The sequence below is a fragment of the Amphibalanus amphitrite genome, unplaced genomic scaffold (assembly GCF_019059575.1).
Source record: "Amphibalanus amphitrite isolate SeventyFive unplaced genomic scaffold, NRLGWU_Aamphi_draft 000040F_arrow, whole genome shotgun sequence".
Lineage (NCBI taxonomy): Eukaryota > Metazoa > Arthropoda > Thecostraca > Balanomorpha > Balanidae > Amphibalanus > Amphibalanus amphitrite.
The window spans coordinates 179,363-206,981 of NW_024881536.1; the positions used below are offsets into that span (position 1 = coordinate 179,363).

General features: G+C 53.6%; 2 protein-coding genes and 1 non-coding gene across 13 annotated transcripts in view; 2 read left to right on the top strand and 1 right to left on the bottom strand.

The window, feature by feature from the left end:
- Positions 1 to 77: 77 nt before the first annotated feature.
- On the top strand, positions 78 to 11,916 carry LOC122375298 (glutamate carboxypeptidase 2-like). Its single transcript, XM_043354605.1, has 15 exons — positions 78 to 329; positions 797 to 945; positions 3,255 to 3,411; positions 3,685 to 3,813; positions 4,109 to 4,278; positions 4,598 to 4,737; positions 5,257 to 5,440; positions 5,979 to 6,082; positions 6,329 to 6,430; positions 6,949 to 7,163; positions 7,795 to 7,962; positions 9,409 to 9,661; positions 9,981 to 10,062; positions 10,340 to 10,432; positions 11,176 to 11,916. The coding sequence occupies exons 1-15, from the start codon at positions 273 to 275 to the stop codon at positions 11,459 to 11,461; spliced, it is 2,289 nt and encodes a 762-aa protein (XP_043210540.1). The 5' UTR covers positions 78 to 272; the 3' UTR covers positions 11,462 to 11,916.
- Trnat-ugu lies at positions 7,463 to 7,534 on the top strand. The gene has a single exon. It is a non-coding gene; the product is annotated as a tRNA-Thr (tRNA).
- Positions 11,917 to 12,414: 498 nt separating the features above from the next.
- The window catches only part of LOC122374603 (kinesin-like protein unc-104), a 69,797-nt gene continuing 54,592 nt past the window's right edge, over positions 12,415 to 27,619 (bottom strand). For all 11 annotated transcript variants that reach the window (XM_043353515.1, XM_043353477.1, XM_043353448.1 and 8 more), the window contains 18 exons: positions 25,197 to 25,334; positions 24,728 to 24,846; positions 23,606 to 23,752; positions 23,095 to 23,260; positions 22,698 to 22,785; positions 22,338 to 22,459; positions 21,924 to 22,072; positions 20,653 to 20,817; positions 18,583 to 18,681; positions 17,482 to 17,606; positions 16,974 to 17,157; positions 16,282 to 16,520; positions 15,887 to 16,057; positions 15,409 to 15,491; positions 14,603 to 14,837; positions 14,179 to 14,309; positions 13,776 to 13,886; positions 12,415 to 13,554 (listed from right to left, as the gene is read on the bottom strand). In XM_043353515.1, coding sequence (XP_043209450.1) covers positions 13,491 to 13,554; positions 13,776 to 13,886; positions 14,179 to 14,309; positions 14,603 to 14,837; positions 15,409 to 15,491; positions 15,887 to 16,057; positions 16,282 to 16,520; positions 16,974 to 17,157; positions 17,482 to 17,606; positions 18,583 to 18,681; positions 20,653 to 20,817; positions 21,924 to 22,072; positions 22,338 to 22,459; positions 22,698 to 22,785; positions 23,095 to 23,260; positions 23,606 to 23,752; positions 24,728 to 24,846; positions 25,197 to 25,334 — 2,536 coding nt within the window. In that variant the 3' untranslated portion in view covers positions 12,415 to 13,490. The remainder of the gene's footprint in view (positions 13,555 to 13,775; positions 13,887 to 14,178; positions 14,310 to 14,602; positions 14,838 to 15,408; positions 15,492 to 15,886; positions 16,058 to 16,281; positions 16,521 to 16,973; positions 17,158 to 17,481; positions 17,607 to 18,582; positions 18,682 to 20,652; positions 20,818 to 21,923; positions 22,073 to 22,337; positions 22,460 to 22,697; positions 22,786 to 23,094; positions 23,261 to 23,605; positions 23,753 to 24,727; positions 24,847 to 25,196; positions 25,335 to 27,619) is intronic.

The following is a 27,619-nucleotide window of genomic DNA, read 5'->3' on the forward strand; positions in this document are numbered from 1 at the left end:
CATCCATGTCGTCAGGTCACGTGTCTCCGGTCTGTCAGCGGCGATATTTAGGCGTCGCCGGCCGGAGCGGCGCCGCAGTCGGAGGCACGGCGCTGCCGGAGGAGCGCACCCGACACGCTCCCCGCCGTCGCTGCCGCCGCCGCTGCTGCTGCTTCTGGCGTGGTGCTGCTGCTGCTGCTGCCGTTGCTGCTGTCGCTGCTGCCGCTGTCGCCGCTGCTACTGCTGCTGCTGCCACTGTGCCTTTGCTGCTGTATCCCCGTTACCGTCTCCACATGGCCAGACCTCGAGCAGTGTGGCTGGGCGGACTGATCATCGGAGGACTGCTTCAGGTAGGTGTCGGACTGATATTCTTGGACTTTCTAGGCAGGTGTGGTGAGACAGGGTGGCTTAGCGGGCCTCAGGACTGTTCCAGGTGGGTACGAGACTGATAGGCGGGTATGGACCTCACGCAGTGACCAGTGTGAGTTGGCGGACTGACCATCACAGGTTTACCACATATGGGTACCGGGGAGGCGGGAGCGTGTCCCTCGACGATCATGCGTTATTGACTCGGGAGGCTAAGTCTTATGATAATTCAGCTTATTAGGTCCAGGTGTTTCAATATGTGTATATCCAGTTAATGCGATACAGCCGAGATACAGCCGTGAACTGATTGCTGTTACTTGTGACTTCAGTCGTTTGGTAGGCCGGTAATCTGCCCAGATAAACGAATGTAAAATGGAGCATTGCGCGTCTGTACTGTTGTCAGTGGGTCGCACACCCTACCTCACCCGCCCATTCCCTCGTCTGTTCGCAGGTTCTGCCGTTAGCGGACGCTTTATTCAACGGTGGAGAGCCTACCTCAAGTGACCGTCAGTCCTCGAACTATGGCCATGACACCATTGAACAAACAACCAAACAACTACATGACCTCATGGAGGCGGGCCGGATCGGCAAGAACCTCAGGTACTGTTAGCGGTGGCTGAGCTGACTGTTCGTAACTGGCGCAGCCCGCTCGGTAGGCTGGGGATACTCTTGTACCAAATTCCACTGAGTGGTGGTAGCTCCGTGATTTGTGGGGTCGTAGTTATGTGGGGATTATACGTTTATGTTTTTGATTATGCATAGTTTCTAGACATTTTTTATGATTTAATGATGTTTAATGTTATCACTTATCACCAATAAAACAGAACTGCAATAACATATCACTGCTTCTCGTTCCATTCCGAGCAACTGAATCTACTACCCGCTGAACAAGCTCCGAGATTCTAATTAGTTATGACTGATCTTCGTTCGATCAGCGACCGACACACAACATTCGAGTTTTTTTCTCCTTTAAGCATTGCACCACCGATAGATTCTGGGTGTGAATCGCACGACTACGGCCAGATTGAGGTCTTTTTGGTACCACAACTAACTATGCCGCCTAAACATCAATGAGGAAATCAACACCCATTAATATATCACCTACTACGCATTGCCTAACCCTGCTGCAAAAGTTGGAGTGTTGTTGTGTGTTTCGACCATGCATATTAATCTAGCTGTTGATAATTTCATGTTATCACTTATCACCAATAAAACAGAACTACAATAACATATCACTGCTTTTCGTTCCATTCCGAGCAACTGAAGCCACTGCTCACTGAACAAGTTCCGAGATTCGAATCAGTTATGACTGATCTTCGTTCGATCAGCGACCGACACATAACATTCGAGTTTTTTTCTCCTCGAAGCATTGCACCACCGATAGATTCTGGGTGTGAATCGCACGACTACGGCCAGATTGGGGTCTTTTTGGTACCACAACTAACTATGCCGCCTAAACATCAATGAGGAAATCAACCACCCATTATGGATCACCTGCTTAGCATTGCCTACACAAGTTGTAGTGTTGTGCTTGTCGTGAGCCGCGTGCCGCGTGTGCCGCACACAGGGAAGTCGTACACTGCTTCGATTACACTGAACTTCCCACTTTATTCCATGAGGGCCTCATGGAATGAGGCCCTTATGAAGAACGTCTCATGATGAGGCGTTCTTCCAGTACCACCATGCTGGAAATCAGGTCACATTTGTGGGACTGACTCTCGCAACATTGCATATGAATACAGTAAATTGGGAAAATCGGTACCATATCCCGGTGAGGATATAACCATGCCGCAACATGCATTTGGGACGACTTTCGCTGTGCTGTGGCATGGGACCTGGCACGATCCAAATCAATTTTGAACAGAACGATAATCTACCCAACGTGCAATACTTCCTTTCTCACAAGCACACATGCTCAAACGGACAATTATCTAACTTTGGCACGATCCTTATTACAATCAGAAACAAATAAACACATGAAAACCAAACGAACTAACCAGAAATAATTAAAAATATGCTCGTGTTTGCGCGCGCAAATACAAGGTGCAGTGTGAAGTGTGTGAGTTGCTTATAGCTTCTCTGCATTTTGTCTTATTGTACGCGGATTTATGCTCGACTTAGGTGCTACTTCGTCGAATGATGCATATTCTAGGCTCTATTTGAGAACCACCTAAAGCAAAAACATCGTCCCTTCCCATTAGTGTGCCCCATATGTAATATGTAAACGACGGAATTTCATCCGCTTACTGGTCACTGCTAGGAGTAACCACCGATACGATTTGTGCGTGAAGGTGGTGAAAACTATGGGCAATAGGCTCTCGCAAGAAGTATGCAGCCAATACTGGCATTGGCATAACCATAAACTTCCGAACCGTCCTCGGAGCGTGACCCGAACCGGACAAACAATGCCCTGACCTGAACAGTGCCCAGAGCCCCAGAGCGTTTCGGGCCCGGTGCTACCTGACCCAAAGTCACCCAGAGCCCTCAGGGCCCAGTGTTCCCTGACGCAAACCCGCTCAGAGTGTTCTGGGTCCTGTGTTACCTGACACAAACTCGCCTGGACTACCAAACTACCTCGGGCCAAGTGATCCCTGGCCCAGACCTGACCGGTGTTCTGGGTCCAGACTCAGTTTTCTCTGACGACATATCTGGGTCACCAGTAGTGTGGGTCCAATGTTCCCCGACCCATACCTTGAACTCCGGGTCCGGTGTTCGTCCTGTGCACCTCAGACCCGCTCCTGGGAGCATGTCTTCAGTATCCACCGTGTGTGCCCGCCTCGGCACTCTGTCTCCACTATATGTGTCACCCCGGTAATAGTCTGTCCCCGCCGTCTGTGCCTGTGTCGCCCTTTGAGCCACCGAGTGTGCCCTTCGTGTCAGCCTGTCCCCACCGTCTGTCCCCACCACAGGGAGTGCACCGCCTCGACGCACGTGGGCGGCACGCCGGCCGACCTGAGCCAGGCCGAGCAGATCCGGGACACCTGGCGAGACCAGCAGCTGGACGACGTCATCCTGAATCGCTACGAGGTGCTGCTGTCGCATCCCAACACCACCGAGCCGAGCAGGGTCAGTAAATTGTTTGAGAGGGTTGGGCTGGGAGCTGGAATTGAGGAAGGTAAATTGAATCTGACGTTACGCCAGCGAGCTTGTGCTCAGGACGAGAAGGAGCTGACTTGTGTGACCCTCTGTTGGTGACGCACGTAACTTCACTGACTTTGCGCAATCGATTCAATCAGTTTCCATTCTTGACCCCATGTCCCAGTGGCTACACACTCACCTTTGGTTCCTGTTCGACATTCCGATGATTTGTCACGTTCACCTGTCCGTGTGTGCTCTCAGGTGTATCTGCTGGACGGAGGCGGTAACGTGAAGTTCACCTCGGCTCTCTCGGAGGAGGGGACAGAGTGGCAGGAGGGAGATGAGCTGCCCGCCTACCTGGCCTTCTGTCCCTCCGGAGACATACGCTCGGTACGTGTCGCAGAGTCGAGAGTGACGTAGAAACTAGGTGATTTGTAGACCACCGTGCGAGCTGGGCTGACCAGCGGAACTCTTCCAGCTGAGATCCGCTGCCTCTTGTTTTATAAATACTATTTTTCAGCCGTCGACGTAACTCGCTTGAATGTGATTCCACTCAGCTGGTTTTGTTTCTTAATTACTCAAATACAACTTCGCTTGTCTATAAATGACATTTTCCGCCGGTGTTCGCCATCTCTGTATTATTTTCGGATATTTTTCTATCGTCCCCCGTGCCCTCGGCCTCCAGAGTGAGCTGGTGTATGCCAACTACGGTCGGCGCGAGGACTTCCAGCTGCTGCGTCATCTGGGCGTCTCGGTCCGCGGCCGGCTGGTCATCATGCGCTACGGGGCCATGTTCAGGGGCAACAAGGTCAAAAACGCCCAGGAGGAGGGGGCCATCGGCGCCATACTCTACTCGTGAGTAGCCGTGTGCGGCATGCGTACCTAACGGCTGGGTGTGGCTCGCATCGTTGTGTGAAGAAGTGCTGAAGATGGATTGAATTGAATGCTAGGTTTCTATAGGCGCTGTTGTGGCATAATGTGGTCGGATGAACTTAATGTGAGTGTTTTTGTTTTTATTATGTTCAAACCTACATAAAACCGCCTAGTCTATCTGTAATAAGTAGTGTCCACTGTCCACCAGTCCAGTTCCGTTCGAACAGCGCGCTGCTACCGCTCTGGTGTTTGTGTTTTGGGATCTGTTCAGTGCCCTATAACTGTGTTCTCGTACCACCAGTGACCCTGCCGACTACGGTAACCCGGCCAACGTCAGTGACGCGTACCCGGGCTCGTTCTGGCTGCCCGACTCGGGAATTCAGCGGGGCACCGTCACCTGGCGCGACGGCGACCCGCTCACCTACGGATACCCGGCCACAGGTAAATCACCAGCTCACCTACGGATACCCGGTCACAGGTAAATCACCAGCTCACCTACGGATACCTGGCCACAGGTAAATAGTAAATACCTGCGGATACCCGGCCACAGGTAAATAGTAAATACCTACGGATACCCGGCCACAGGACGTAAACGTAAACTCCGCCTAGTCCGCTCTCCTACTGATACCCGGCCACAGGTAAATACTCACCGACAAATACCTGGCCAAATGTGAAAATTACAGTTCTACCGTTTGTCAAACATGATGATAGGCTAATACCTAGGAATGATAATGGACGTATTTGGCAAAAATTATAGAGTAATTGAGCTAGACCATATGATGAAAGGTCCACGATTATTGGTGTTGACGTTAGCTCGATGAACCGGTACCTATCACTGGCAGCTCCACTGTATACCTTTAAAGGCGAGACCCTCATGTTTTTAACCGTATCAGACCACTCCCGGCCAGCGATGCTGACCTTACCGCCGCTCCCGACGCTGACCGCACCCTTTCGCCGCAGAGGACGCCTACCGTGACCGGTCGCGACCTCCGGCCAACCTGCCTCTGGGACCGTGTCACACTCTGAGCGCCAGGGACGCGCACAAGCTGCTCAGTAACCTGGGAGGCCCCGAGGCGCCGGCGGCCTGGCGCGGCGCTCTGCGCACCACCTACCGGCTGGGACCGCAACTAGCTCGACCTGACTGGTGAGGGGAGGCTGGGGCCGCAGCTAGAGCCCGGTCCGACTGACGTAATGGGACCGTTACTAGTCCAACTGGTGAGGGGAGAGTACAAGGACCGTAAGTTGCCAGACCAGACTGGTGAGGGGAGGCTGGGACTGTCACACAGCCAACTGTGGGGATTGTGAAGAAAAGCTTACTTTCTATCTTTTGCATGTTTCATCGAACGGGCACATGCCTTTGATTCTGTCATTGCGCCTGGATCACATTGCTGGGTCGATGTGTCTGATAGGATCAGTCAGTGTTGGGTTATTTATGTTTTGATCAGTCAGTGTCAGTCAGTGTCAGTGTTGAGTTATTTATGTTTTGATATAAGTAAGCTATGGTCTATCGTCACATTGTGCGTCGTGCAATATGTCTGCGGTATCTCGCTTTGTTGCGTCGTTGCAAGTCCGTTTCGCATCACTATTGACATCTATTTAGTTCATTTGGTACCTCAACGTAATCTAACCTAACGGATGAAGATTTACGCCCGCCACCGAGTCTGACTACGTCAGTGTTTCAGGTCAGTCCGTCTGTTCGTCAACAACATGGAGCGGGTGATGCCCACCTACAACACGCTGGGCTTCATCCGCGGCAGCGTCGAGCCAGACCGATACGTCGTCCTCGGTGAGATTCCGATAAACTTTCCGATAAACCGATAAACTTTCCGTTTAATTATCGTAATGGTCGAAGCTACTTTAAGCTACTCACTGAGCGCCATTCCTCATTTTCTTCTCAGCTGAGACTATACTGTGCTAAAAAAAAAACGCTGTGCTCCACTGATTCTTTTGTCTCTAGGCTGTTCGGTTTGATTGCATTATGAGTGCCGAGTATTATTCTGTTTAGCTGAATAACGTCGTTGCCCGTTGCCAGGTAATCATCGGGACGCCTGGTCGTACGGCTCTCTGGACCCGTGCTCGGGCACGGCCACCATGATGGAAATGGTGCGCGCCTTCAGCCTGCTCAAACAGAACGGTGAGTGTCACGGGCTGGCTGGTGGGTGAGAGCGGCTAGCAACCCGTAATGACGACGAACGTAAATGGTTTGGTGTAGGTACACTCGGGGGCAGATTGATGTTCCACCACTCCCTACCCATCGGGCTCCCATGGCTCAACACTGGCTGCTGCCAATGGCAGCACTGGCAGCACTGGCACTGGCAGGCAGTGCTGACCAGTGCTGAGAGCAGGCAAGACTGGCAGCAGCCAGTGCTGAGCCAAGGGAGCCCGATAGGTAGGGAGTGGTGGAACATCAATCTGCCCTCGAGTGTACGTGAGCTCTGAGAGAGAACTAAGCTGCAGCGTCATCGGGCAATTTCGATCGTTGGGAGGGGGGGAGGCTGCTTGAATTACAATGCCTCCTGCCTTGTGGTTATAACAATATTTTGAATACTGCTGAAGTATTTCACTAATGCGCGTTTTTTCGAGCATTCCAGGCCCCTGTACCGTTCAACGATGTCTCTCTCGGCCGTCTGACGCCGCCCTCTTACGCCGCAGGTTGGCGTCCGCGCCGGACGCTGGTGTTTGCCAGCTGGGGCAGCGGCGAGTTCGGCTACTATGGCGCCACCGAGCTGGTCGAGGAGTTCATCACGCTGATCGGCGGACGCACGGTGGCCTACCTGAACGTCGACCTGGCCATCATCTACACGTACAACCTGTTCGTGGTGGCCACGCCGCTGCTGCAGAACGTCACCGCCGAGGCCGCCAAACAGGTGACCACCGCGCGGCCGCCGCCAGTTGTGTCACAGCTCCAGGGGAGGGGGGGGGGGGGCAGAAAGGAAGGGCTCGAGTCGAGACACGGGACTCGGGAGTGATCTTCCCTCGGTGGAGTCGGGCGGTCTTGACTCAGTCTCAGTTCCCGTCTGTCAGGGGTACGCTGTGGGGTCGCTCAGTCGTGATGGGGGCCATACAGCAGACGTATTTAGATAGGTTGGTGAGTGGGACGGCGTGGTGGAGCTGTTAAGGACTCAATGTATTTTCGCTCATATACCTGTATTTTGGGTGGCCAGCAGCCGCCTTAACTCAGTGGCAGAGCACTGGTCTTGTAAACCAGGGGTCGTGAGATCGATCCTCACAGGCGGCAGGCGCAGGTCTTGCCTTAATACTCGAGGCCTTTTCTTGACCCAAGACTAAGCAACACAGCCTATCATACTCTATCAGTCAACTGGTGGCTCAAGCACAGCCTATTTACCCTATTCTTTCACTGATGAAGCTTTCAAGTTGCATGTCTAGCGGCTGACGAGTCGAGCTCCAAATATCCCGCCACATACAGTTCAGGAGTGGTCGTTGTCGTGTTATTGCCATGCGTGTATTCACTGTCCGTCCGTCTGTCCTCTGTATCAGGTGGCGGCGCCGGATCCGTCTCTCGGTTTCTCCTCGCTGTACGACCACTGGCGCAGCCGCGAGAAGGGCGACCTGTTCAGCTATAACCTGGGATCGCCGAGCGAACACTGGTCCTTCTACCAGCTGCTCGGCACTCCTATCGTCTACATGATGTGGGAAATCGATTACGTGAGTACCTGCTCCATCTAGCTTCGCCTCCGTCCGAGTAGATTATGGACAAAGCGAATTAGAGATCTTCAGAACATTCCTAAATCCATCCATGGCCTAGCCTCTACGCAATCTCCGAGCTTCCCGAACTTTGCCCAAATATACCTACTCCCTCTTCTAAGGAGCGCGAGAGCTGTCCCAAGACGCAAACGTCAGTTCATTGAACGCACACCTCTCTTCCCAGGACCGATGGAACCGGGTCGACTTTCCGCTGTACCACACGGTCTCTGTCCCCAGGACCGATGGACCTGGGTGGACTTTCCGCTGTACCACACGGTATCTGTCTCCAGGACCGGTGGAACTGGGTGGACTTTCCGCTGTACCACACGGTCTCTATCCCCAGGACCGGTGGAACTGGGTGTACTTTCCGCTGTACCACATGGTCTCTATCCCCAGGACCGGTGGAACTGGGTGTACTTTCCGCTGTACCACACGGTCTCTATCCCCAGGACCGGTGGAACTGGGTGTACTTTCCGCTGTACCACACGGTCTCTATCCCCAGGACCGGTGGAACTGGGTGGACTTTCCGCTGTACCACACGGTCTCTATCCCCAGGACCGGTGGAACTGGGTGGACTTTCCGCTGTACCACACGGTCTCTATCCCCAGGACCGGTGGAACTGGGTGTACTTTCCGCTGTACCACACGGTCTCTATCCCCAGGACCGGTGGAACTGGGTGTACTTTCCGCTGTACCACATGGTCTCTATCCCCAGGACCGGTGGAACTGGGTGTACTTTCCGCTGTACCACACGGTCTCTATCCCCAGGACCGGTGGAACTGGGTGTACTTTCCGCTGTACCACACGGTCTCTGTCCCCAGGACCGGTGGAACTAGGTGTACTTTCCGCTGTACCACACGGTATCTGTCCCCAGGACCGGTGGAACTGGGTGGACTTTCCGCTGTACCACACGGTCTCTCTCCCCAGGACCGCTGGAACTAGGTGTACTTTCCGCTGTACCACACGGTCTCTCTCCCCAGGACCGCTGGAACTGGGTGGACTTTCCGCTGTACCACACGGTCTCTGTCCCCAGGACCGGTGGAACTGGGTGTACTTTCCGCTGTACCACACGGTCTCTGTCCCCAGGACCGGTGGAACTGGGTGTACTTTCCGCTGTACCACACGGTCTCTGTCCCCAGGACCGGTGGAACTGGGTGTACTTTCCGCTGTACCACACGGTCTCTGTCCCCAGGACCGGTGGAACTGGGTGGACTTTCCGCTGTACCACACGGTCTCTATCCCCAGGACCGGTGGAACTGGGTGTACTTTCCGCTGTACCACACGGTCTCTGTCCCCAGGACCGGTGGAACTGGGTGTACTTTCCGCTGTACCACACGGTCTCTGTCCCCAGGACCGGTGGAACTGGGTGGACTTTCCGCTGTACCATGCAGTTTTTTTCTTTCTCCAGGACCGGTGGAACTGGGTGGACTTTCCGCTGTACCACACGCCGTTCGAGACGTACGAGGCGATGCAGCACCTGGACCCGACGTTCGCCTACCACCTGGCGCTGGGTCGGCTGTGGGCGGTGGTCGGGCTGCTCCTCGCCGACCGGCCGCTCCTGCCGCTGGACGTGAGGGATGTGAGGAAACCGCTGCGGCTTGGACTGGACCAGCTCACTGCAGCACACGGCGACTTCATGAAGGCATACAATGTCTCACTGGGTGAGTAGGAGCAGCAGCTGAGGGCACTGGCTGCCGGCTGGACACTGGTTATGGATATTCGGGTAACTAAATCATCGTGGTTAGCTGTTCTAGATAATATTTCTTGGGATTGTTACGGGTAGAAGTTTACTAAGCATTTGTGTGGCTCCTACTGGTATTTCAGCCAGGGACACCAAAGCTAAGTGATAGCCATTCAGTTTTGTGTGACATTCCTGTGTGTACGTTTGTGTGGTCCGTGTGTGCAGCTGGCGTCTACGTGCTTGTGCCCATCGAATACAGCACCTGAGCATGCCAACTAACAGTCTCGCGTTACTCTCAGCCGGTCTGGAGCGGGCGGTAGCGGCGTACGAGGAGGCTGCCGAACAATTCCACAACGTCGCACACTCGGGAGAACCTCTGAGGTCAGTGACCAGAACGTTCTTCGCCATCAAAGTCCTTCCTCATGTGCATTATGTTGAGTAGTTGACACATTGTTATACACGCTCCTCAATGTCAATAGGTGACCGAGAGCCATCGCAGTTCTCCGCGAGCCAAGGAATGCTGTTATGCGAGACATACAGGGGACGATAAATTTTACATCCTGTTTGCGCAACACACATTTACCCAATTTACCTATCTAACCCAGAGTGGAAGCCGTGCATAGATGATAAGAGCTAACAGAAGCGTCTCGTCTTTCAGCGACCTCCACATGCGACAGCTGAATGACCAGATGGTACTGGTGGAGCGATCGTTTGTGGATCCCAACGGGCTGTTGGTGGACGACCAGAATCGGTAAGTCACATCACTCTGTTGGGGGGGGGGGGGGGGGTCCTGCTGTAGAACAGGATATTGAGCGGAAATGACCTATGCAAGGAGTGACTAATTTTATAGTAAGTAGTTTTAGCGGCTGTCAATAAATGGAACGTTGAAGAAAAGGAAAAAAGATTTTGTTATCGGAGTGTATGGTAATTGAAGCTCTGTGGCTGACACAAATCCTGAATTTTTTCGACATTCCTTCGGCGCCATCGTCAGCTTTGATAAGTTTTGTTTCCTCACATCCTTTGCATGAAATGCACCACTTGTGTGATTGATGAGGCGAGGCCCTGTGCATTGACCTGAATTAACGCATTCGACATAAAAACCTCAGACGAAAGCAAACTGCACTTATACGCAATATCTGAAACAATTTTACCTTCATGCCCTTATCATAGGGAGACAAATACACCACAGCCTAACCACAGACTCTCACAAACCTCACCATTCTACGTTCTACATTGCGCCATACCATCTCTTTCACACAACACATGCACAGCTAATTAAATGGAATGTAAGTTCCGTTCGCAGCTATGAAATACGATTACGTGTTTTATATGATGCATGTGTATTATGTAACCATTTGCTCAATAGTTCAAAACACCCATAAACATAGTTCTCGGGACCTCTTCCCTCCCACTGTGGCCCCTGCTCCCCAATTTACTCACGCTGTCTCTGAGCCGGCCCTGCTCCCGGTGTCTGACGCCCCGCCGTCCGCGCAGTAACGCCGTGTTCGGCACCGATCCCGACCACGAGTACAACGGCCTGCTGTTCCCGGACGTGGCCGAGACGCTGGCGGCGGCGCGCCTCCAGCCGCACCAGGCCGAGCTGTGGCGGCGCGTGCACCGCGCGCTCGCCGCCGCCGTGTTTGTGGTGAACGCCGCCGGCGCCGCGCTGCGCGAGCCCACACGGTTCGCGCGGCCCTGGGAGGGGCCGGGTGGCCCGGCGGCCGGGCACGGGCAGGGACGGGACGGCGGCGACTGCAGGCTGAGCCACTCTGAGCTGTAGGTGACGACCGAGACCGGAGGACGAGATAAAGCGGTGTGCATTTGAACCACACCAGTCGATGGTTATTCACGTTTTGAAGGGAAACCAGAGATGGCGACCGAGGCGAGGCTTGACCCTGTTTTATGACAGCTGAATGTATGTTGATAAGTGTAACTGTATTCACCAGTGTGTACCATTTACCTTGACGTGCGCTTGGCGTGTGTACACTGTGCCATGACTGTGGGGAATCGTGTGTCGACTAGAAGCTGATGACCTGGCCGAAGGACTTACGAGATGTACTGATGGAACGATCCGTATGTGCCATGTACATACGCAACTACATACTTATCAGTAGTGCGCCCTTATTCCGTGCACCTGTATATTTGATATTGTATATGCCTTTATACTGTATAGTGCATAAAGAACATATCTTTAGTACAACCCTATACAATGAGAATAATATATGCATCGTTGAATTTATGTCCAGTTTCGTTGCATGACAGTCGCCAATCGCCAGAAACGGTGTTTTAGCCATTTATACCGCATTACTAAACGCATGCCATGGGTCAATGCATGCATAAACACGCATCACTTGCGCCATGCACGAGTGACGAAAATCCAATTAAAACCGTGGCGGCATATATGGTCAGTCATTGGTGAAGGTGTGGCGTAATCGGCGATAATCATTTGGTAAAAAAGTCATCTCAATTGAACTGAAAACGTTGTAACCTATGGCTCACAACTTCTGAATTTTAGCAATATTAAAGGAATAATCAAATCCGTGAATAATGATGGCTTGTCTGCATCAAAACAAGGTTCGCCCCGTCCAGATGGAGAAGTCGAGATCGCTCACGAGAGTGCGTTCCGCCACGACCCGCACCTTGGTAATTCCGCTGCGCAGCAGTCACCCGCTCCGACCTACCCCGACCTACCGCCGCAACCTCTCCCTCTCTGCCCCATTCTGAGCTCACAGGTCACGTCGAGAAGCCGTGTATTCCAGCAGGGATTGCCGCCGCCGGATCGGCAACAATGACATACACCGAGGACAGAGCGTAAGCCCCGCGGTCCCGCGCGCTCCGGGTGGGCGGACACCGCCCTCATCCGGACCCTATTCCGGCCTGAACAGGCCCAGCTCTGGTAGTCACCCCAGAGACCTCCGCACTGCATGCTCGTGTAAAACGATTGCTTCAAGACCAGGGTGCAACTGAAAGACAGCGATAATACGCCTGTTTGAATAAGCTATTGACCAGCACTACCTTATGGATAAGCCATCATAACGCATAAGTAGTAGGACAAAAGCATCAAAACGAAACGCTCACATGATAAAATAGACAAAAACCTGAACGCATAAGGTCGTAAAACGTAACAACAGTTAAAGCTATAAATAACACTAGTTTCGTCCATTTTACCACTTCAATATAGATATTCAAATACTTCGGCATTGACTAACATAAGTCAGTTAAATATTGTTCAAAAGTACACATGATACCATAGTGAATAGTTCACATCTCTCGCATCTATCTCACCAAGGCTAATTTAACCTAGTGCAGTTTCCAAGTTTCACTAAGCAGATCACATTAGCAGAGAGGCGTCTAGAAGTCTACATTCATTCAGAGTCTCGAGAGTCGCCGCGGTCAAACCGCGTCTCGCATCACACGAGTCGGGTCGATCGTGCCTTCGAATAGTTGGCAATAGCACAGGACCTAAGCGAGGGCCCTGTTCCAGCCTCATTGTATTGTCTATCTTCATCACTGCCAGCACTACCATACTCTAGGGAGATATCAGAGCTCAGCGCCGCGCCACGTATTAGCACCTGGACCGCCGTCCACACCGCAAAACACAGCGAAACACAACCAAACGACGGCCCCACGTTGGGCGCCAGTTTCTGAGACCGACACGCACCGCGTCAGCCGGCAAATAAAGCTCTGGGGGAGATCGGACGAAGCGAGTGAGACGGAGCGGCGGCTGGCGGCGGGCCGCGCCAGACGGCCGGCGGCGGGCCGCACTAGGCGACCGCGCACTCGGGCAGGGCGCCGGCGCTGAGCTCGTCTCATTGGGAGTCCAGGATGGAGTTACGACTGCCGGAGATCCGGCGTCGGCGGCCCTGCTTGGACCTGCGAAAAAAACCACAGTGTGAATAAGCTCACTGGCTCACCGGACATGCACATTAGAAGCATCTATATTTACTGGCTTACTAGCACACAGGAAGCAACACAACCTCGGGAACACGGCATGGTCAGTGAAGAAGTTGTGCAGCCTTTCACTCGGGTAATACTTAGTCACTTCATGCAGATGTCCCAGCCTAATGTCTATCAGAGTTGTCCAGCACCCTGACCTGATCTGCCCGGCCAGCAGTGGGTTCATGGCGTACAGCCACTCGTACAGCTCCCGGACAGGGTCCTTGCCGACCGCCTGCAGCAGGTACTGCCGATGCTGCGTCGACACCCTGACGGTACACGGAACGTGGGAACTACTTCACCGGCATGAATCTTAAACTATGCTGAAAAGAATTACTGAGCAACAGCTCCAACTTCTGCAATTATATTTTAAGTTTCTGCCAACCATGAACTCTTGAATCCTCTAATCATATTACTGTTTAAAAGATGTTTTGAGTACTCAAATCACATCTCACGTCTCTTGCGCGCTTCAGGCATGTTGCAAGACGGCGTTTCAAACACTACAAAGAGCACTATGGTATTTCGTCGTAGTAGGAACGAGACGGCAAGACAGCTGCGTACCTGAACGAGTTGGGCACGTCGTCCTGCTGGTCCTCGCTGAACTGGATCTGCGCCGTGGCCAGGTTGATGACCCCGCGCTCCACCGGGTCCTTGGCGTCACGGAACAGGAACACATACGGCCGCCGCACCACCTGACGCATGGGAAAAGGGGTCGGTTAGTACGTCCACAGCATCACAGAACGCCAAAGTAGCAGGGGCTGCACAGAAGAACCTGAAAAGTGAATGGGAGCTGCGATTGCTGCAATGCATAATTCTTTTATCACTAACGAAGACTGCAAGGTGCACTGGGCATTTCTGAAAACATTTTTGGGTTCCCCGTGGTTGTTTTTAAAGCAATGAACTAAGGTTATGCTATCCAGAAACCGGCCGACCAGCGGTCGCTGTGTGCTGGCCTGTACCCTCCTCACACCCCGCGCCGCCTCACCAGCCAGCGTTTGAGCCAGGTCTGCGTCTGCTCCTCGTAGACCTGCAGCAGGCCGCGCCGGCTGACGGCCGGCGAGACGCGGATCTCCTCGAGCTCTGCGCAGAACTGGGGCGCCGCCGGCCGCTCGGCACCGGCCAGCACCATCGGCGATCCGGGCGAGGGCAGCGGCGAGCCGGCGGGCCGGCGCAGCGGGCCGTCGGTGGCCAGTGTGTTGGGCCGCTCCCCGCTCCACAGCCTGGCAGGGAGACACGGAGGTAGGGGTGTCGGCAAGCAGGAAAGATGTCCGACGATACGCTATCAATAATATCTCTAACAAGTCGTCAGAAAATATGCAACATTACTGCGGCGAGAATACTACTAACAATTTCCATATCAGAAAGCTGAAAAATAATTATCCACGCGACACATTTTTGGACATTTGCTAGCAATAAGCAAAGAGGGTCATTACTAGTGAACAACTTGAGCTCGAGCGAAACGGAAAAAGGCACCCAATACTTCAAAGTAATTACCCAAGGGAAGTTAAGACCGGACCAGTATCATTCTTCGCGCCGACCGATAAAAATTGCAACAAGCCCGAGGGTTTGCGCAGGGTGTGCATCCCGCCACGGTGCACGCAATCAATTCCTCTTTAAACGCGAGACGGCAAAAATGTATCAATTCTCAACGAGTTATGTTGTTTTGCCTCCAGTTAACCCGGCTCTGCCAGTGCCAATACCAGTGCATACTGGATATTACCGCCCCAGACATCGCCCCGACCGGTGGCTATGTCCGTACCCCGTGACCCCTGAGCAGCCTGCAGCACTCACGGCTTGTCTGGAGAGAGGAGCTCGCCGGCGACCGGCGAGGTCGGCGGCTCCACCGAGGTCACCGGCGGGTGGCTGGGCAGCGTCTGTAACATGGAGCGGGGACACTTAGCGACGGCGGCCAGTCCGACACGTAGCCAGAGAGCGTCAACAAACAGGGCACATACCGCCCGGCTGGCCCTGACAGTTACAACATACCGCCGGCCTGCAGCTCGAGATCCTGCAGTCCATCATATGGCCGGCAATATGCATATGTAACTATTCATTGTTCGTAACATTATATATTTCGCACTGGACTATCAATAATATACTCTGGACTCGGGTCGGTCAACGACACGCCCCTAACAAAAACTTGTGTCTAAGCAATCAACACCTCATTGTTCTCATCCGTCCGTCTGCCGGTTAGACGTAGACCGCCCCCATCCCGTCTCCTCGCTGAAGTGTGGCGCGGGACACCCCACCAGCCCCTTTCCCAGCCTACCTGCACGCTGTGGCCCAGTATGAGTCCGACGTATTTGGAGGCGATGTACCGCTCCCGCTCCGTCATCTGCCAGGGCTCGTACACGTCCTCGGGAGGGGTGCGGGCCGGAGGGGCGGTCACAGACGTCAGCCGGCCTTCGCTGCTCGCCTTGGCCACCTGGTTACACACGTCCTGACAGAGAGAGGGTGGCAGTCAGTCGTCTGATACAGATCCTGACACGGGGAGAGGGAGCGGGACTGTCGGTCATAGGGCGTCTACGACCCTGCACTAACTTCCAATATCAAATACATCTCAAATAAAAATACTCGCTAACTGAAAACAAAGCTCCTTCTATTGACCTAACTACACAACTCAACAGCTGCAGTCCCGGCCAGTCTGGTCCGCTGCCTACCCACCTTCTCGGACTTGCTGAACTCGTGTCCGAGACAGGGCAGCCGGTCGAGGCCGAGCTTCTCCCTCAGCAGCAGCAGGTGTCTGATCCTGCCGACCTCCTGCAGCCGTGTCAGCTTCTCCAGCTCCCACTGGTGCTCGAAGAGCAGGCTGTCGCCGCGCGGCCGCCAGCCCTCCAGGTTCTCCTCGCCGCGCACGTACTGCACGCTCGTGTCGAGCACGCGCCGCTGACGACGGCTGGCGCCTGTGGATGAAGAGGGGGTGCGTCAGCAAAGGTCACCGCTGATGGCGGCTGGCACGCATTTACAGCACACATTTCCCGTTAACAAATAGCGATAACTGCCGTGAAGATAATAAAGAAGTTTATGTCTTACGAAGATTGTCTTTTCATGACCTCCTGTCTGACAGTCTCATGTCCTTATGCATAGTGGTAGTTGGTTCCCAGATAGGAACACTAATCAGAAGCAGCATACCTTCTAACCTGGAAAACACGACCTCGCATTAGTTTGGCCTTCGGGACATCTCAGCAATAAAAGAAGTTTCAGGCAGCAAGACCCTCCATCCCCGAAAACCTGGCCTGGCCCTACGAAGATCTTTCCTCTCTCGACCCTTGCGGACATTTCGCACTCCGTCTCATGCGGTTTCTCCCCTTCCCTCCCTGTCTTCAAACCCCACCGCTCCCCTCCAGTCCGCTCACCGGCGCCGTCGGCGGCGCGGCGCAGGCTGAGCTCGTAGACGCCCGTCAGCCGGTTGGCGTCGCTGGTCCGCAGGCCGCCCAGGAACAGCCGGCGGAAGGTGCGCGGCGCCGTGCGCGCCTCACGACCGTAGATGGTCATACACAGGTTCTTGGTGATGATGGCCGGCTGAGCGCAGTTGGCCACCTGATAGAGAGGGGACAGTCAGGAGTTAGGAGTGACGACTTCGTGCATGTACCAACATTTACAATGTGGAATCGCAAAAGACCGGCAAGGCGGCAGTGAGGTCATTGGCCATCTGATCTCTAGTCTAACTCCAAATATATGTTTTGCAAAAAGCTCAATTTCTAGGCATCTATCATAAATCAATCACGCTCAGCCATTATAAAACAATAATAAAATGCAGAACAATACAAATCCCCAGCAATAAAACCATATCTCCACATATAAGCTGTCCTAGGGTACCAGTTGCACCTGCGGCTCCCTGCCTGCGGCCGTGGCTGCCCTCACCTCCAGGTAGGCTGATATGGTCATGTAGACCACCTCTCCATACGGCGTCACGCGGTTCAGCAGCACAGAGTTGTGCAGAGACGAGTCCCAGGCCGCCTCGAACCGGAAGATGGTCCGCGAGTCGCCTGCCAGACAGCGGGGTCGGGTCAGACGGGTGGGGTCACCCGGTTAGCCACGCGCGGTCTAGTACACATACACATACGGAAGGGCCGCTGTCCTGGACTTTTACGTTGTTAAATTCAATCCAATGTGTGTATTTGCACGACGGAGCTGTGCATCAACACGTCACCGACCTTCAGGGAGTGGTTTACATATTGCGTCGAAGACTAATATAGCTCTCTGCCTATAGATGAACGGTTAGTAACAGTGTCCCCAACTTGTAAGTTAGCTTGGGTGTCGGAGGGAAAATATCTCTCCAAAAAGGAGGCTGAGAGTGGAAAATCGCCGGACAGATAAGGCCCAAACACAGTGGAAAAAGATCAATAACACTGGTTTCTATACAAAAGTGGAAAGTGTAGGATGTAAAACGGTCAGGCACGCAAATGCTTTTGTCGGTAAAACTGCGAGTGGAAAATTGCTCTTAAAAACTGGAGGTGAGAGTGTAAGATTTTCATTTGGATGTCTTGTCCCACCCAAATCAATAAATTTTGCGACACTGGTTAGCAACATAGTAATTATTAACCAATGACTTGACACTTTGAGATGCCCGCGAATTCATAGACATTGACCACTCCAAACATCGATCCCTGCAGCTAGGAAAACTATTCATATTTTTGTTGAAAATAACACAAAACGGCAGCATCAGAGTAACGCTCCAAACCACCGGGGGACGAAGCCCAAGTAAGACGAAACACCCTGATGTGATACTAGAGCAACAGTCGTCTCTCCGACAAGCCACCACAGCAACACAATAAATCGTCGTGGTAAGCCTATCGGGCAGGGCCATCACAGTTGTCACACGCACTCCATGTATGTATATGCCAGCTATTGACCTGCGTTATACTCGATGTACCCGGGAGTCAAGACTGGCCTGCGTACTCGATATACCCTTACAACTGACCTTTACCCGCTACCGCCCAGTGCACATTGTACCAGACTGACCTGCGTACTCGATGTACTCGCCGGGGAACAGGCCCAGCGACAGCACGCTCGTGTCGTTCTCGTCCTCTTCTTCAAACTCCACCGTGTTGCGGATACGGCCTGGACCACACACACACACGGGGAGGGGGTCAGGGGAGGGTATATTGGTGGCCATAGGACGGGGTGAGAGAAACCCGAGAGATGCTAGGTCTATAGTGAGCACTTCAACTCATCACACACAACCTTTTCCCTAATGCCATAATATCCTTCGCTCTATCCCGCATAACTCCCTGCTAGCCAGCCTGGCTCCACTCTAGGTGTTCCAGCCGTCTCCTAGTCCTACTCACTGAGCCTCTCCCTCCCCACTACCACCAGCAGCTACCAGCTCTCTGACGTCTTTCCAGTTTATCTCTGTCTGTATGGCACTCTCTACCTCTGCCTGCCTCTGTCTGTCTCTGTCTCTATCCCCTCCCTCCCCACCACTCACCGACCACCAGTTCCCTGACGTCCTTCCAGTTGATCTCTGTCTGTCTCTGTCTCTATCTCTATCCCCTTCTCCCCACCACTCACCGACCACCAGTTCCCTGACGTCCTTCCAGTTGATCTCTGTCTGTCTCTGTCTCTATCCCCTTCTCCCCACCAATCACCGACCACCAGTTCCCTGACGTCCTTCCAGTTGATCTGTCTCTGTCTCTGTCTCTATCCCCTTCTCCCCACCACTCACCGACCACCAGTTCCCTGACGTCCTTCCAGTTGATCTCTGTCTGTCTCTGTCTCTATCCCCTTCTCCCCACCAATCACCGACCACCAGTTCCCTGACGTCCTTCCAGTTGATCTCTCTCTGTCTCTGTCTCTATCCCCTTCTCCCCACCACTCACCGACCACCAGTTCCCTGACGTCCTTCCAGTTGATCTCTGTCTGTCTCTGTCTCTATCCCCTTCTCCCCACCACTCACCGACCACCAGTTCCCTGACGTCCTTCCAGTTGATCTCTGTCTGTCTCTGTCTAGTCTGTCTCTATCCCCTTCTCCCCACTACTCACCGACCACCAGTTCCCTGACGTCCTTCCAGTTGATCTCTGTCTGTCTCTGTCTTTGTCTCTGTCTCTGTCCCTCTCTATCCCCTTCTCCCCACCACTCACCGACCACCAGTTCCCCGACGCCCTTCCAGTTGATCTCTGTCTGTCTCTGTCTCTGTCTCTATCCCCTTCTCCCCACTACTCACCGACCACCAGTTCCCTGACGTCCTTCCAGTTGATCTCTGTCTGTCTCTGTCTTTGTCTCTGTCTCTGTCCCTCTCTATCCCCTTCTCCCCACCACTCACCGACCACCAGTTCCCTGACGTCCTTCCAGTTGATCTCTGTCTGTGTCTGTCTCTGTCTCTGTCTCTATCCCCTTCTCCCCACCACTCACCGACCACCAGTTCCCTGACGTCCTTCCAGTTGATCTCTGTCTGTCTCTGTCTCTGTCTCTATCCCCCTCTTCCCACCACTCACCGACCACCAGTTCCCTGACGTCCTTCCAGTTGATCTCTGTCTGTCTCTGTCTCTATCCCCTTCTCCCCACCACTCACCGACCACCAGTTCCCTGACGTCCTTCCAGTTGATCTCTGCCTGTCTCTGTCTCTGTCTCTATCCCCTTCTCCCCACTACTCACCGACCACCAGTTCCCTGACGTCCTTCCAGTTGATCTCTGTCTGTCTCTGTCTTTGTCTCTGTCTCTGTCCCTCTCTATCCCCTTCTCCCCACCACTCACCGACCACCAGTTCCCTGACGTCCTTCCAGTTGATCTCTGTCTGTGTCTGTCTCTGTCTCTGTCTCTATCCCCTTCTCCCCACCACTCACCGACCACCAGTTCCCTGACGTCCTTCCAGTTGATCTCTCTCTGTCTCTGTCTCTGTCTCTATCCCCCTCTTCCCACCACTCACCGACCACCAGTTCCCTGACGTCCTTCCAGTTGACCTCTGTCTCTGTCTCTATCTCTATCCCCTTCTCCCCCACCACTCACCGACCACCAGTTCCCCGACGCCCTTCCAGTTGATCTCTGTCTGTCTCTGTCTTTGTCTCTATCCCCTTCTCCCCCGTACCACTCACCGACTACCAGTTCCCTGACGTCCTTCCAGTTGATCTCTGCGCTACGCTCGTGCACCACGGTGACTCTCAGCCGGCGCTGGATGCCCTGGTGCAGCAGAAACTGACCGCCCGTCGGCAGCTCGTCCTGGTGTTCCACCACGGCCGGCACGTACTCTCCGCTTGGCGCTGAGGTCACAGAGGGGTCACAGGTCACAGATGTCACGGGTCACAGAGGTCACAGGGCAGCTCTTCCTGGTACTCCACCATCGCTGGTACGTACTTGCCGCTCGGTGCTGTAAAGATAGAGGGGTCACAGGTCACAGAATACAGAGGCCACAGGTCAGCCCGTTCTGGTGTTCCACCACCGCCGGCACATACTCCCCGCTAGGTGCTGAGGGAGACGGAGAGGTCACGGATCATGGAAAGGCCCGCCACAGAATACTGAAGTGACACCGATGCCGATACAGCGACCTAAATAGATCAACTTACACGACCACTGGATATCAATGACAGGAGGTGAAGATGATCGAAGTCGACTTTGACAATGCGGTTTGTATGCGACATTGCAGTGCCGTGCGAGGTCTGAACTCGAAATATTGTATACAAAATTTGAAGCACATGAAGACGTGAGGTTAAACTGGGCAGCAAACGTCACCAGTATCCGATAGAACCACTGAGGCAATGGCAACATTGACGTCAGCTCAGTGCAACGTTCCAAGTTCAGATCGTGAGGCGATCCGGCTGAATTAACGACCGTAAGCCTGCCAAATTTATGACCTTATTACGACGGAGTGGCTAATTAAAGTCAACAAGGCGCATGAATACTGTATGTTTTCGGAAATAGATTGTGCTGCAAAGTTTATTGCGACTTTCGAAAATAGATTGTGCTGCAAAACTTATTGTGACACGTCACACCAACACGAAATTCCATTGTATCAAAGTTCAAAAGAGCGCTGGAAGAACGCCACATAATGTGAATCCTGTGGGCCTGCACAGTAAAATGCAGAAAGTTATATTGGGAGCCGCCACCAAACGACCCTCACCACCCTCATTCCCGCCCGGCAGCACCCATCGACCCCTCCCGGCCCCCCTTCCGGCCCTCAGTCCCACCCCCAGTCCCGCCCGGCCGCCCTCCCCGCCCCCAGTCCCGCCCGGCCGCCCTCCCCGCCCTCAGTTCCGCCCGGCCGCTCTCCCCGCCCTCAGTCCCGCCTCAGTCCCGCCCGGCCGCCCTTCCCGCCCTCAGTCCCGCCCGGTCGCTCTGCCCGCCCTCAGCCCCGCCCAGTCGCGCTCACCGAGCTCGCAGATCTCGAACCAGACGAGGATGTCGTGCCGGGCGTGCACGTGGGCGGAGCACGGCTGCTGCAGCGGACCGAACTTGGACGAGCGCACCGGCTGGCTGATGGGGATGGCCAGCGGCTGCAGACGACGCGGCGGCGGACGGCTGAAAGGGGGGGGGGGCACAAAGTGCTCACGAAAACGAACAGTCATTCTGATAAATCTCAGCAGCCACCATCCACGCAGAATCACACGGCGGTTCAACTCGGGTGGGAGTACGCCAGTGAGTCGTTGTGGTGCAACGTCCTCCTATCCCGACCAGTCAGATTCAGCAAGAGCCCTTCCTCAGCACAAGCTTCCCCGGAATCACAGCCCGGATTCCATTTTCTCCGTCCCCCGGAAAAACGACAGGAGTCCTCCCCTTTACTCACAGGCAGGAGTCCATGCGCGAGTCATTGTGCAGCGGGTGCTGCTGGTAGTGGCCGAACACCTCGAACACCAGCGGCTCCGTCTTTAGATACTCGACAAACGACCGGCTCACCGTCACAGTGATCTGTAACAGCGTGACGCGGAACGTCAGACACACTTCAACTGCTCACCGTCACAGCATTATTCCGTCGACCAGCCAAACACATAAACTTCTGGCCACAGCCAGATACATCCCTCGGGTCATTACCATAATGGAATACTCTGTTCGATCAACAGGTCGAAAGCCCCTCCCGAACACTGTCAAACACATACCTCTCCTCAGACACGTCCCTCCCAGCCACAGGGCCAGATTTCGTACGTACGTTCTGGACGTGGTAGAAGCCGATGGGCGCCGCCCCGGAGTTTTTGATGGGCTCTGTCGAGAACGCCTCGTCATCGCGATGTCGGAACCTGCGGACGGGATGGAAGGGGATGCGGGTTAAACACCGGTCAAAAGCGGCATCACGACTTCATTAAACGTCCTTTACATATGGAGAATGAAGCTGCATAGATAACACAATAAAAAGCCTCTATTTATCACTGAAGCAGCAGCCTCTTCGCTATCAATGGTAGATAGTAGCTAGATGCTCTATGGATGGCATGTAGATTATAGGTGGTGTCGGCAATCCTCACAAAGTATTTACAATTGGCTATCTCTACCGTTTCTACACATACTCCCCCTCTCTACTCCCCACACCCTCTCCGCCGCGCGCTACCCACTTGAACTGGCAGAAGACGTCCGAGTAGTCGCTCTGCATGCCCATGCCCTGCAGGACGGTGACGCGGAAGGTGAACTCGGCGCCGGGCGTCAGGTGGGCCGGCAGCTGCTCCTCGGCCTCTTTCTCCGAGTCGCCGCGACCGCTGTCCGCGTCCGTCTCACCGTCTCCTAGAGGAGCGGAAAGAAGGGGGGGGAGAACAATTAGGTAGAGTGGATACCGCGTCTAACGTGTCGGCGTCAGTACATTGGTTCAATTTTTGGCAAACAACAGCTTAGTTTCAGGAGGGAAAAGACACTTTATTCAGAGGAATAAAGACACTTCGAGAAGAGGGTAAGGTGTCATGTATCACTATCAAAACACTTCGAAAATAAAAGTTACGCCTCATTGACCAAGTATTAGCAGCGGAAACCCTGCTTTTCGAAAGAGATAAAACCAGCTTCAGACTTAGCAGGCTTAGTGAGGCCAACACGGACGGAAAGGACAGAAAGTGAGGGTGCCGTTCTTCGACTCACGTGTGAGCGCGCCGGCCTCTACGGACGCGTCCTCTCCTAGTGGCGGCGGTCCGCGCGCGCCGGCCGGCCGTGCCGCCAGCTGGTCGTCGCTGAAGGTGATCCGAGCCGACTGGCGCACGCCAGAGGAGCATTCCAGCCCGTCCTCGTCTGAGAGAGGGGAGGGAGGGGAGAGTTGTACAGAGGGAGACGAGGTGACGTGTGGGTAGTATCAAACAACAGAGAAGCACTCCAGGCTGTCCTCGTCTGGAGGAGGGGTGGGGGGAGGGGAGAGTTGTACAGAGGGAGACGAGGTGACGTGCGGGTTGTTGTACAGCACACCGGACGAGCACTCCAGGCCGTCATCGTCTGGTGGGGAAGGGAAAGTTATACAGAGGGAGACAAGGTGACGTGTGGGTAGCATCGGACACCAGAGGAGCACCCCAGGCTGTCCTCGTCTGCAGCGGGGGAGAGGAGGGCAGAGTTATAGAGGGAGACGAGGTGACGTGCGGGCTGTTGTACAGCACACCGGACGAGCACTCCAGGCCGTCCTCGTTTGAAGAGAGAAGGGTCTATAGAGGAACGTGGTAAGGCGTGGATTTTATCACACAGGGTCAGTGTGACTCACAGACTGTGTACGAAGTATGGGCCGCTTTAATCAAAAACTCAATAAAAAAACAATAGCGAAAGGAGATAATCATCATCATGACACTGCGATCACCCATCATATACGTTTAAAATCGAGTGTCACAATGACAACGCACCAAACTATACACAATTGCAACATTTAAAGCTCAATGACTGGCCATCTCAGTTCGATGACTTTATCAGACGTCTCGACCCGAGCACAACCCTATATGATTGGGCTCTTTGCTTGTCTGTTGATTGGATCAAGGCGTGCCGACTACTGGGATCAATTTTGCGCCCGTAACGTTATGCTGATTTATTTAAAACGTGTTCATTGCAAGAGAGATCTGATTGGGTGTGAAAAAAAAAATCAGTATGAAGGTTTGGGAAACGTTACACCAACAAGACGAGCATGGAAAGTTAGCCGAAAAGATGTTTGAGAAAATGTTTACACATTAAACCGGATTCCGGATAAAACCATCACCTAGCAGATCCCAGGCCCGCACCCTCCTCACTCACCCAGTACGGCCTGGACGGCCACGCGCAGGTAGCCCTTGACGTCTCCGTTACCGTTAACCACCGGCACCTTGTGTATGAGCGCCACCGGGTACAGCAGGTTACTCAGGTACACAAAACCCCTGGAGACAAAGCAGAAAAGGTTATACAGAACGATTTGTAAAGTAAAGTGCATATTCGAATTAGGAAGTTTGTTCACATATCGCAATATTCAGTCACGTTTTCCAACTAAATTATTCGATGAGCCGGCTAGTAAAAATGGTGTTTTACAAATGATACTCCAGCGGTGCAATGGCGAGCAGAGTTATAACTTTAAAGACATGTGTGGCGACTGGCGATCATCTGCAAATAGTTCAGGAGTCATTACCCATCCTCAAAACAAATCGTCAGCGGAGTAAAACATCCTACCTAGTCTCCCGCAGTCCATTTTCCCACCTGGTCTCCCAGACCCTTCCCCCGCCCCTTGTCGCACCTGCCGATGACCCTGAACCAGGGGAAGCGGTCGTAGAACGGGTCGCCGCCGGTGACGTTGTCGACGCTGTGGTCCGGAGAGCTGGGGCTCAGATCCGCCTCGTTGTGGTACATCTCGCGCATCAGTTCCAGACGTTGTCTGCCGGGCCAGACGACGGCGTCATTTGGCTTGGTCGGGGTAGGTCAGACTCTTCCGAACATGCACGGTCAAGCAGCCGTCGTTTAATGGCCCGCCTCGGCTCAACCTTTGCGAGGGCGAGAAACCAAGCGCCGACCACCGAGTCGCGCCAGCCCTCGTCCCGCGAATTAAACTACGATTAAGATTATCTACTTCTATCCCGGCCATCAGAGGCCATCCAGCTCGATGATTACGATATAATGATCTGAGGAGCTGGGGGACGGGGAGAACAGCGGAGTGCGAGCGGACATCGTGTGAACGGACGTGGACACACATTATTAGGTTCGAAACGAACTCAGATGGGAAGTTAGTAAATTTAGTAGGTATGCGATATGTGCTTGAAAATTGACCAACGTTCATTTCAATACTATGTCAAACGTCACCCAAAGCCATATGTCAATAGCCTGACAGTCAAGCCCTTGTTGCAGAGACAGTTGTATGCTAAGGTCATCGTCAGTCGGGAACATCTCCACTTGTAACAGCATGCAATGCTGGGGCAGAAAGACACGTGCCAAAGACACACAGCCCAGCAGGCATAAGAACACCCGGAACAGGCAAACTCGATTCACGCATGCTCAAAAGCAGCATTAAACCATATAATAAATACACCACTGCTTTCACGAATTCACGAAAAATACACCACTGCTTCACTTCTTGCTTTTGGTCGAGATTGGCATCACTGAAAATATATTTTTGATCGAAAAGTATTTTGACGCTCTTCAACATGTGGCGGTTTCAAATGATGAGCTGAAAGAAGCACTAAAATGTGTTTGTTTGTTTTGCTGGGTTAGGCCCTTTCGATCTGACAGGACCATTTCAGAGCCGGAAGGATGATAGGATTTAGGGGGAGACATTGGTCTGGGCAGACACCCTAGAGAGTCGCCGGGGCTGAGCCCGTCCGAATGGACAGGCCGACCAGCCCCCAAACACTCTCTGCGCCCGGCCACGGGTGTGCTCCCTTGGGAGCAGCGGCACTGCTCCAAGGGAGCAGCCCGCATGAGATAAGGTTTCCTGTCCAGCCCGGAGCGGGAGTTGCGGCGTGGAGGAGAAGGATTTCAGCATCCTGAGGATAGAAACGACGGAACTGGTGACTGAAATTTGTACATAAGCCGCCATGCTTATAAGTTCAAAAAGTCTGCCACACGGAATATGGTAATGCTTGGAGGCTAGGTAACAATGGAAATTAGCCTGAAAGTCGTCCTCCAATTGTCTCAATTTTGACATGAACAACTGAAACTGACATTCATGATTTTCATTCGACGAGCTTTCCGTTGAATCTCCGAACTACGTGCTCGAAGTGCAAACATACGAGTAGTTAGGATGTCCAAACACGAACAAGCCACAGTTAGTGTGGGACCCCAGGACACACTACAGCATATCTATATTCTTAGGTTTATCACGCTAGAATCCCAATATACAAAAACGCTCTGTAAGCGAGCGTTAAACGATATGAAAACAATATACATTATTTGTTTACGGCTAACTATGAATAATTCGAAATCGTTGAAGGACTGCAGGTGCCTACACGAAACGCGATACAGACCTTAAAAGTACAGCAAAACATTCTCCCAAAGCGTAAATGGAACAAGCTGCAAGCCTTGGTGACCATCAGCCTTTCCGCAAAAGTGCTACAGGTCGCAATGGTAAAAACAACGCAAGAATGTCAACACGAAAGCGAAGAAAACATACGAAATAGGAAATGAATGTCCCCAAACCAAGCGATCAGCAAATATTCCTTCAAGGAGTGGCACTTTATGCTCGAGGCTGCACGATTAATCGAAATTTCATCCAAAATAACAGGCGCCCTATCGCTATAGATCCTTGCCAGGACTTAACATTGTTGACCAGACATCCCGGTCAAATCCCGTGTGCAGCGCTCGGCAAAGTTCCACCCCTGCGGCCGCTACCAGTCCCACGACACTCCAGCCAAGCCAGGCGGCCCCGCGGCGCGGCTGCGGCCCCCACAGCCCCGGCCGCTGCGCGGGCCGAGCCCACCCGTACGCTGGCGAGGCGGTGGCGGCGGCGGCCGTGGCAGCGAACGTGGCCGGCGCGGCGCCCTCGGGGCTCGGCAGGCAGACGTCCGACAGAGCCAGACTCCACTGACGTGCCAGCTCCAGGCGCCGGCTGGAGGCGCGCGCGCGCGAGGGTCAGAGGAAGCGCGTGCGCCCGTCAACGGGAACGGAAGCCAGAGTGTGAGGCCGCGTGGGGAAGCACACAAGTGTGCCCCATCGTCTGTACGGCTCTCC

Excerpts from the sequence above, each read along its gene's own strand:
- LOC122375298 (XM_043354605.1), top strand. The coding sequence starts at position 273 with ATGGCCAGACCTCGAGCAGTGTGGCTGGGCGGACTGATCATCGGAGGA. Across the intron at positions 3,412-3,684 it reads ACACCACCGAGCCGAGCAGG|GTGTATCTGCTGGACGGAGG; the intron begins GTCAGTAAATTG and ends GTGTGCTCTCAG. Across the intron at positions 10,063-10,339 it reads CACTCGGGAGAACCTCTGAG|CGACCTCCACATGCGACAGC; the intron begins GTCAGTGACCAG and ends CTCGTCTTTCAG.